We start from the raw sequence: 10840 nt of genomic DNA, 5'->3' as shown, positions 1-10840 counted from the left end.
TTGAAAATTACATTCCACCTCTTGAGGTTTCTAATTTCATAAAAAATCGCCCATTTTATTGATAAATCATCAAATCAATTAAAAGTTTTTAATGATGTTAAAAATATGTTTCAATTAATAATTTAAGTAATTTTGTTATTGTATAAGAGAGCAATTATGAATTTTATTTTTTTAGTTAATTTTGTTAAATAAAAAATTCTAATAAGGAGGTATTTGTAATTTTTCAAACCACAGGGACAATCTGTATTTTAAGTAAACCTCAGGGGGTGTATTTGTAATTTACCCTTTAAAATTTTGATAGATTTACATCAAAAAAATAGATAATTATATTCTTAAATCATAATTCAAATTTAGATATTGTCATATCTTTTTTAAATTTATATCTAAATTCTTATCTTCTTTATTTTTGTGTGATTTCTATTTTTTTTTTCAATTTATTTAAGATGGAGTTGTGGGTTTCAAATTTTTTTAACTTAATTTATCTATGGTATCTATTTGTTTTTAATTATTATTATTTAGATAAGTTAGATATGTGATAAACATGTGAGTTTTATTGATTTAAAGTATGATGGTGTGAGATATTTTCAAATTAGATTTGTTTAGATAGACTTTAAAGATTTTTAAAATTTAAAATTAGATATTGAGAGGCAAAAGAAAGATTTTAACTACACAAATAAAAATCATATTTATTAATTTTATCTGTTTGTATATTTGATTTTTTTTTTTTGTTAAGTTATAATATAATATATAAGATATAGATAGATACCTGCAATTTTCATGAAAAATATTATCTGATTTTTTGAGGGAGAGAGAATGAATGCAAGTTTTAATATTTTCTTCTTGGAAATCGATGAGAGAGATTAGGATGGAGAGATTATGAAATATTTTTGTTATCTTTCTATTTGTATAGCGATCCCGGTTTTCTCTTCCAATTTTTTTATTTATCGTATTCCGGACTCAGTTCCGTGGAGTTGTTGGTTGTTCGTGTCTTGTTGTCATCCTTGATTTCGTACACTTGAGTTTTAGAATGTGTTGGGCGTGTTGCGAATAGGTTGGATGAGTCTTAGTCCCATTCCTTGTTGCCCAGATTTTTGGTGGTACGCTCAAGCGGGTACTTTTGCGCTCGAGCGTAGTTTGATGTTTTGTTTTCCGCTCGAGCGGGTCTTCTTGCGCTCGAGCGGGGTTTTCACAGTTCCAGTATTTCGTGCCACTGCAAAACTTCTGCGGGTGTGTTTTTCACGCTCAAGCGGGTTTCCTTACGCTTGAGCAGGTCGCGCTCGAGCGGGTTTGTTAGCGCTCGAGCGGGGTGAGCATTGTCGGTGATGGTACTGAGAGAAGAGAATCCACGTTCGAGTGGACTGGTTTTCGCGCTCGAGTGGATGTGTTTTGTTTCTATATCTTGGCACTCGAGCGGGACTTCCTGCACTCGAGCGGGTTCAGTTTTTGTTCTTGACACTCGAGCGTCCTGTTCTCCGCTTGAGCGAGAGAGTCGTATATCAGTTGACAGCTAGGCTATTTTAAATCACTTTTTACATCCTCACTCTCTCTCTTACTTTTCTAAAACTCAATTGGAGAGCCTCTCTCACTAGAAACCTAACTTCTCTCTAGGGTTTGATCTAGTAAGAGTGTCCTCCTACTCTTAGGCCTTTACAAAAAGTGTGTTGTTGAGGGCTACATTTTGATATGAGAAAGTTAGAGTTTGGAGCACTTCCGAGTTTTGCTCTTCTCCATTTAAGTTCTACATTTGAGGTAGGGATTCTCCTTGTTCTTTTTCAATACTCCGTCTATAGATAGACATGTGATAGTTTTTGTATTGCATGAAAATGAAATCATGTTGGATTTGTTGAAAATCATGAGGTTGAGCCTTGGGTTGGTTGTTGAATTTGGGTTTATTATCATTAGTTGTGGGTTGGGCTAATTGGAGTGTTAATTAGCATGTTGTTGTTGAAAGGAGAGGGAACCCTAATTTTTATTAGATCTAATAAATTAATAAGAGGGGTTTTGATCTTTGGGCAAACACTTATGTATTTTGGGTCTTAAATGAGGTCATTGTTGTTTGTTGTAGTTGATTGAGCTTTTTTGGTCAATATTGAGAAGGAGGGAGGAAAACCCTAATTTAAGGATTATGACTTAATTTGCATAATTAATTTGGAATGGCTTTGGAAAGAATGTAGTGGATTAAAATGAGTTATGGCGTTATCGTCCATGGAATTGATTTTTGTGAAAACAACAAGGAATGGGATCGGTTTTGTGGAAACAAAAGGGATGAAGTTAGTTTTGTGAAAGCAAAAAAAAGTGGAAATTCGTTTTGTGAAATGGGAAAGGTATTTTCTGAAATAAGTATAAACATTAAAATGTTGTATCTTGAGTGTTGAACACACACTTGTGGGGGTTGTATCTTTAACTACCATGTTAATGTTGTTGTTGGGTTTTGTGATCTCGTGATAATTGAGCCTGTTAATAGATGTACAATATGCATGCAACTAGAGGTTCTGTCCTTAGTCATCGGTGGAGGATGACGTGGTTGTGTTGAATTGTCGTGTATGCATTACACCTATGTGTTCATCTACTTTAACACATTGCCGGTATCTTGTTAGTTTATGTGTATGTAGTACACATGTTGGTTATGCCTTGTTGTATTGTGGCTGTTGGTGTTATACCCTACGCTGAGAATCAGAGGTACCGTTACCTTCCAGCTAACGCTTGGAGAACTGACTGCGCTAAGAATCGAAGGCACCATACTCTTCCAGCTAGCGCCTGGTAAACTGATAGATTGTTGTGAGAAGTGTATCTTTGGCTTACTACGCATATAGCTAGTAGAGCAAAGTGTTGTTGTTATTGTTTCAGTATATCTGGGAACACTATGGATTGTGTTGGTTACAGTTTTGGAGGGCCGAGTTGCCTCATTAGTTTATCTTATGCTTGTAGTTGAGTTTTTACCTCCCGTTTATAAAGGTATGCTTGTGTAATTATGATAGAATTGGGATTGAATCGAAATGCCCTTTTGTCTTTCGGAAGTGTGAAGAAAATTGAACTTTTAAAAAAGAATACGTTTTGAAAAGGCACATTTGTTGTATGTGTGGAAAGTGGAAGAGAACAGTGGGTTTAGTGAATTTATTTCCTAAATAATTGTTAATGTTATGAAAGATTGGGAACGGGGTTTAATGAAAGGGAAAGAAAGATGCATCGCTTATAGCGTTGAATGAAATGGTTGTTTTCGAGAAAAGTTCATACATATATATATATATATATTTTGTATAAACTGTCACATTACTATTCTAATATGAGAATGAGCGTTCATGATCATAGCTATCTGTAAGTTGTTATTGTTGAGGATCATGTTGAGACCCCTACTGGACTATATGTTCATCCCACGTTGTTGAATCTTTTTCAGGTGTTTAGCAGGATGTGCTACAAGATTTGGATCTTCTTATTTGTTGGCCACGGGGCCTCTTTGTTGTAGGCAGAACGCCATATATGTAAAAGGGTTGCACCCTTCATTTGATTATTTAATTTTGTAAGCCTGAGGGCAATTTATTTAGAATGCTCGTATTGTATTTAATTTGCATTCGAATGAGAGAATTGTTGTTCATTTCTACTAGTTGAACAATTGAGTTTATTTCCGCATGTTATCTCTGAAATGGAATTAAGTTAATGAATTTTGGTAATACTTCAAGTAATAAAAAGTGGGGCGTGACAATTTGAAATTCATAAATTAATAGATAATTATTATTTTCAAAATAATTAAATAGGCATGGGAGAAGTTGAAAATGATGTGTATGGAAGAAGTCAAAAAGATTTGGGAGAAGTCAATAAGTACTAAGGGTTTTTTTTTTTTAAAATCAAAAAATTAAGAAATTAAGATTAAGATATTGGAATTTCAACAAGCCTTGTGAGTTAGAAACCACCCATGCTATGCACGAGATAATTATAGATATGTATATTTGTTTTAGATTTTTTTTAATATATAAATTATGTTTTTTAAGATTTTTTTTAAAAATAATTTAACAATCTTATCACTAATGTATGAGAAAAGTTGAAAAGGGTACTGCAGTAACTATACACGGATTGTATCTTTAATTATTTGTATGAGGGGATTTTGAATGCTGATCAAGTGATTTTGACTAAATCAATAAATACAGGCATGTGAAAAACATGTAGATTAAAAAAAGTTAATAAATGCTGATCAGGAGATTTTGACCAAATCAATAAATGTTGAGTTTTTTTTTTTAATAAGAAATTTAGAAAATTCAAATTGGGATATTGAAACTTCCACAGGCCTTGGGGTTAAAAACCCTATTTTGTTTAATATATAGTATAGATACTAGCTTATCACCCGTGCTATACACGGGATAATTATAGATATTTATATATTTTAATATTTTTTTAATATATAAATTATGTTTTTTAAGATTTTTTTTATAAAAATAAGGGTATCTATAATTATTTGTATGATGGGGTTTTAAATATTGATTAGGGGATTTTGACCAAATCAATAAATGCAGGCATATAGAAAGACATGTGGATTGAAAAAAGTTAATAAATGCTGATCAGAGGATTTTGACCAAATCAATGTTCAGTTTTTTTATTTTTTACATAAAAAATTTAGGAAATTCGAATTGGGATATTGAAACTTCCACTGGCCTTGGGGGTTAAAAACCCCTTTTTGCTTATTATATAGTATAGACAGATATAGATAGATAGATAGATAGATAGATAGATAGATATAGGTACACAAAATTTTTTATCTTTATTATACATAGTTACTTTTTTTCATTCCACTTTGCTCCAAATACACTCCCTTCTATATATAATAAAGATAAATAAAAGAGTATATTTGAAACAAAATAGAATAAGAATAGCATCTCTCTAAATAAACTCTTATTAAAAATACGTGTACATTTATACTTATTTATATTCAAAGAAGAACCATTTAACATTTGATGGGGAGTGTATTTTGGTGAAAATGAGAATATGAAGAGAGCACCAATGTACCACTGGGGTGGTGGCAATGTGGAAAGGTGCCTAGTGTATTCCTTAATTGGTTGAAATTGATCGTACTATATTTTGATCATGACTTTGCTTCCTATGATGAGGGTTGGTGCATTCCCTATTTGTCCTGGTGATGAATCATTTCCTTAGATTGAGTTAAACTTGACTAACAACAAATTACCTAGAACCAAAGCCCACAATTACACCAATGTTATGGCTTTTATCTAAACAAGACATATCATCCTATTGCTTAAGTTTGAAACTTGAGAAAATGGTACCAAATTTTTTTATTATTATCCTCTAAATAAACTCTTATTAAAAATTGTTTTCTTCAGCTTTAAGGAATAAGATATTTATGAAGTAATCTCCATTATTTCTTTTCATTTAATTTTGATTAAAGATTCCATGAATTTTTATTAAATCTTTTATAAAATCTCATGAAAAATCCTCCTTTACATTAAACCTGAAAATTTTATAAAACGAATTGTGGCGTCTAGTCAATTTCAATCCTCATCAACTAATTGAATCAAGTAGTTCACTTCAATACAAAATTTTTCTCAACTCAATCTAGTCAATCCAAAACATGTACAACTAGAAAATAGAAAGAAAAAAATGGAATACAAATCAATTACTTCACAACCTCTCATATCACTAGCTCACTTTGTAGGTCACAACTCACGTGAAAATGTTATGTTCGATTTTTTTATTAGTTTTTGTGAATATATTATGTTGGATTCTATGATTAATTTATGTATAAATAAAATAATTGATTGTTTGATTTGATTTTTTGATTATGTTTTCAATTTTTTTTCTTCTAAAAACTAAAAATTATTTTGATGAAAAAACAAACGCTTATCTTTTGAGAGGCATAAATTCTTTTGTTTGGTTTCAAAAAATTGAGTTTTTTTTGTTTATTGTGGTTTTTTTTAGCCAAAAATTTTAATATTTTAAGGAAAAAAAATTATTTTTTAAATGCACCTAACCTATATAAACTTAAAAAGTATAATATTTATGAATTTTTTTTATAAAAAATTCATAAAAATTCAGTACATTTTCGTATTATTATGTATTTATTAAAAAAATTAAATATTTTTTTATAAATATTTTAATTTTTAAATACATCTAAATTATGCGCATTTAAAAAGTAAAAAAAATATTTAAAATATTAAAAAATCACTAAAAATAAAAAATAAAAAAATAAATTTTAAAAAAATAAATCAAAAACCAAACAAAATATTAGAAATATCTTTTCTGTATTAAAAATATTTTTTTAATATTTAAAAAAAAAAAAATCAAACAAAACATGTTAAAAGGCTCCTTAGTGGCAGCCCATACGTCCATGCTCGCAATTCCAGATATGACTCGGAGCTGAGAGCGAAAAACAAGTTGTTGCCCCCCATGTCCATGTCCATGTCCATACCTACGCAAAGGAAGAGAGAGAAACTCCATTTGAGAGAGAGAATCCAACTTGTTTGGTTATAGTTTTTTAAAAAATAATTTTCAGAAATTTTTTTTTTTTATTTTCGGTATTTTAATATTTTTAATAATTTTTTTAATATTTTAAGTAATTTTTTTAATTTTTAGACACACTTAAAATAAATACATTTAAAAAGTATAATATTTGTAAAAAAAGTCTTTAAAAAAAATATTAAATACCAAAAAATATATAAAAAATACAAAAATTCAATATATTTTCATATTTTTATATATTTATTAATTTTTTAAAATATTATTTCACAAATATTTTACTATTTAAATACTTCTTAGTAAGATAAATCTAAAAAAGTAAAAAAATTACTTCAAATTTTAAAAATATTTATTAAAAACAAAAAAAATACTAAAAATAAAAATTTGATTTTCAAAAAAATAAATTAAAAAAACTGAAACCAAGCACGCTGACGAATTCTTAGAAATAGATAGGCCCTGTTTGGTAGAGCTGTAAGAAAGTGATTATAATTTATAACTTAACAGCTTATAACTTATAACTGTGAATATAAACTGATTTTTTACTTATAAATTAAGTTTTTCCTCCCTTACTCAAAGAATAAGTTAATTTTTTACTTAAAAAAAGTTATAGACTATATTATTAAGTTAAACCAAACACGTCAAAATAGTTTAAATTAAACTAAAAATTAAAATAAACTGAAAATAAACTCTACCAATCCGGGCTAAGCTCGCAACCCTCTCTCCCTCTCATCCCTACCCATTTGCCCATATACTTTCGTCTTCTTTCCCATTAAAATTCTCTTTACATCTCTCTCTCTCTCTCTCAATAGTCAACACAACGATACAGAACAGATCAGAGAGAGAGAATGAAGATCAAGTGCGATGTTTGTGAGAGAGAAGAAGCGACTGTGTTTTGCTCCGCCGATGAAGCCGCCCTGTGCGACGGTTGTGACCGAAGAGTCCACCACGCAAACAAGGTGGCCACCAAACACATCCGATTCTCTCTCCTCCACCCTTCTTTCAAAGAATCCCCTCGCTGTGATATCTGCCAGGTATTCGATCTTATGCTTCACCCACACTCTCTCTCTCTCTCTCTCTCTCTCTCTCATAATGTATTTGTGTAAGAACAGAAACAGAATTGAAACAAATGTACCAGAAACATTATTGAATTGGAACAGAGACAACCCTGTTTGGTGCATTTTTTCAAGTTGAAATTTTATAATCAGAAAGTAGATCAGCTTACAAATAATTCTCTTTCTTTTCTTTTTCTTTTTCTTTTTTGCAACTCAATAAGATAAATCAAAAGACAGTCTATTTTCCAAAACAGACGTTGTGGTGTGATTTGTTTGAGCGGAAAATATTTTTTAATAAAAAATATTAGAAAAATATTTTTATGTTTGGTATTGTGGTGCTGGTGGAGTGAAGGTAGAGGTGGTGGTATTGTGGTGGGGTGACAGTGGCAGTAATAACAACAGTGATAGTGGTGGTGGCCGTGCTGATAGTGGTGTGATGGCAGAGGTAAGAGCGGGTGAGAGTGTGGTACCTTTAGTAAAATTTTAGTTTGAAAAATATTTTACTGTTAACTATAAAAAATGTTTTTATTGATTTTTATTGTATCAAAATTCAATACCATATTTTTTGCTCAAACATACGGAGCGTGATTTACCTTGATGTTTCAGCATGGGAATATTGATTGATTGTATTGTTTTGTTGGATCTTTTGATATACAGGAGAGACGTGCCTTTCTGTTCTGCCAAGAAGATAGAGCGATTCTATGTAGAGAATGTGACATTCCAATCCACAAAGCAAACGAGCACACCCAGAAGCACAACAGGTTTCTTCTCACCGGTGTTCGAATCTCACCTCCTCCTTCTTCTTCTCCTTATTCATACCAAGCTTCATTGTCCTCCAAAAGCAGTGGTGACGACATTGTTGCCAATGACTCCGAGATCAAATACTCGGTTTCTAATAAATCTTTCTACACTGATAATGCATTGCCTTCAACATCAATACCCAGTAGAGCTGATGAAGATCGGTGTATGAATAGTAGCCAAGAACGATCGGTGTCAACAAGTAGCATATCGGAGTACTTGATGGAGACATTACCAGGATGGCGCGTCGATGACTTCCTTGATCCTTCATGTTTTCCCCATGGTTTCTGCGAGGTTTGCAGTACACTCTACATCTTTCCAAGAACATTATGCACTCGGGACCACAATTAGAACTCACCCTTTGTGTCACACTACGTCTCGTTTTTTATGAAAATATTATGTGCATTTATATTTATTTACTCGTATACATAACGCCCTTGATATAAACAACACACAAATGGTGTACTCAAAAAAAAAATCCAAATTTATATATTTTGTATATTTAAAATTGGTAGTTAAATCTATATTATATATTTTTATTTTCGGAAAAAAAATCAATACATAGTTTTTGTGCACAACATTTTGTGTTTATAGCCTCATTAATAATATAACTGCCGATCACATTTTTAGGTAAAAAATTAGCTTCTTTCCAGCCTACTAGAGATGTATTGTTGGGTTTAGTGAGATCATCTCGGTAGTATGATTCGCGCATCTTAAGCTAAATGGTCGGATTACTTTGTCTAATAAAAATAGATACAAGTATGATTTTCAAAATAGACCATTTAGTTTTTTAAGCAAAATGTGATCTCATCATGTAATCATGTAATTATCATACTGATATCCAATCAACTTATATATTTAAATTAATGATTTGTTTGACAAATCTTATAAGATGAACCGTTCGATTTAAAAGAGTGCCCAGAATGAATTCATTAGAGCCCAACAATTTATCTCCAATTAGATTACCAACATGATATAATCCTTGTTTGTTGCTGATGGTATTTGGTGTTGGGATTGATTTGCAGAATTATGACAATGAGTTGAGGCTTTGGGATCATGGTTTTGAAAGCATTCTGTATCCTTTATCAGGAGATTCTGATAGTAGGCCACTTCAATCTCCACCTGAATCTTCTCATACTCCTCAATGTCTACCCCAAACTAATGTGATCAATTCACTACTAAAGAAGTCTGATGAATCACAAAATGTGATGAAAGTTGGCATGAAGAAATGGAGTGAAGATGGTTTTACAGTTCCTCAGATCAGCCCTTCTTTCAAGAAATCGAGACATTTTTGGTAGAAGAATATCTGGTCTTCTATTTGAACATAAACTAATCACATACGAGAGGGACTTATAAAAAGTTGAAGCCCGTCTTATGAAAAGGTTTGTCATGATCGGTTTATGTGATTTTAAACTTTTTCAAGAAATATATTGCAAGATCGAACGCTATATGTATTAATTAATGTACTAATTAGTATATTAATAGATGATGTGAAATAATTTTAAAGATTTTTTATATTTGTAATTTGTATAATAAGTGGGATCAGTAATAATGGTATAATACTAGTTGGTTCGCTAATGTTTATATTAATTGGTGCATGTAACACCACTATTTTATTTATGTTTTGTTGTTTAATCTTTGAATAATGCTATATATAACTAATATACTAACTAATATATTAACAGATGATGTGACATAATTTTAGAAATTTTTGGTATTTACAATTTGTATAATAGGTGAGGTCAGTAATAATGTCGTAACACTAATTGATATACTAATGTGTACACTAAAATATGCATTAATTGGTGTATGTAGCACTGCCATTAATCTTTAAGTGGGTCGTCTATATACACTAATATGTATATTAATTGGTATATATAGTACCACCATTAATCTTTAGGAGGGTCGTCTATGCCAATCACTTTGTAAGATATCAACTTTTAAAAATAGCAATTCAGTATAAAATAAAAAAATAAAAAAAATTACACATCAATCATAAATTTTATAAATATTAATAATTAAAATTTAAAATTTTTATTGTATTTATAAATATTTTTTGAAAAGCCCACCGGGCTGCAATTCCCCTACTTTCCAAAGCATTGATCATCCCACAAAAAAAAAAAAAATAATAATAAAAACTAAAAAAAAAAGCTTTGAACATTTAATTATTGTTTTTTTGGGGGTTTCCCTTGAGCTGTGATAGCTATATGTATGGAATTTGCATTTACACCACTTTTTACCCAGCTATTCAATGCCAGGCATTTTCCGTGAGAGTTCGACAACAGTTCCAATAATTCTATAGATATATTTACTAATATTTAAAAAAATTCTCAAAATACAAAAAAACTCAAAAGGATTAGTTATGAAAAATAAAAAACAATTAGTGTATTTAATTTAAATTTTTTGGATTAAATTTTTTAAAAACTGAATTTTTTAATTTTTTATTTTTACTGAATATTTTTAAAAGTTTAAACATTTTTTTAACTTTTTTAAATGCACCTTACTTCGATATATTTAAAAAGTAAAAAATT

At 30.3% G+C, this 10840-nt stretch overlaps 1 protein-coding gene across 1 annotated transcript; it reads left to right on the top strand.

Annotated features, from left to right (window-relative positions):
* Positions 1–7104: 7104 nt before the first annotated feature.
* Positions 7105–9899, top strand: LOC114263025 (B-box zinc finger protein 20). The gene is made up of 3 exons (XM_028203519.2): positions 7105–7490; positions 8169–8603; positions 9335–9899. Exons 1-3 carry the CDS (start codon positions 7305–7307, stop codon positions 9605–9607), a joined length of 894 nt encoding a protein of 297 aa, XP_028059320.2. The 5' UTR covers positions 7105–7304; the 3' UTR covers positions 9608–9899.
* Positions 9900–10840: the final 941 nt, after the last annotated feature.

Source organism: Camellia sinensis, chromosome 2, assembly GCF_055761805.1.
Source record: "Camellia sinensis isolate YWXY chromosome 2, ASM5576180v1, whole genome shotgun sequence".
NCBI classification, from domain to species: Eukaryota; Viridiplantae; Streptophyta; class Magnoliopsida; order Ericales; family Theaceae; genus Camellia; species Camellia sinensis.
The sequence above is the reverse complement of the archived record's forward strand: the minus strand, read 5'-3'. Positions and strand labels throughout refer to the sequence as shown.

Coding starts and splice junctions, on each gene's coding strand:
- LOC114263025 (XM_028203519.2), top strand. CDS start 7,305: ATGAAGATCAAGTGCGATGTTTGTGAGAGAGAAGAAGCGACTGTGTTT. Junction 7,491..8,168: donor CTCGCTGTGATATCTGCCAG/GTATTCGATCTT, acceptor TTTGATATACAG/GAGAGACGTGCCTTTCTGTT. Junction 8,604..9,334: donor TTCCCCATGGTTTCTGCGAG/GTTTGCAGTACA, acceptor ATTGATTTGCAG/AATTATGACAATGAGTTGAG.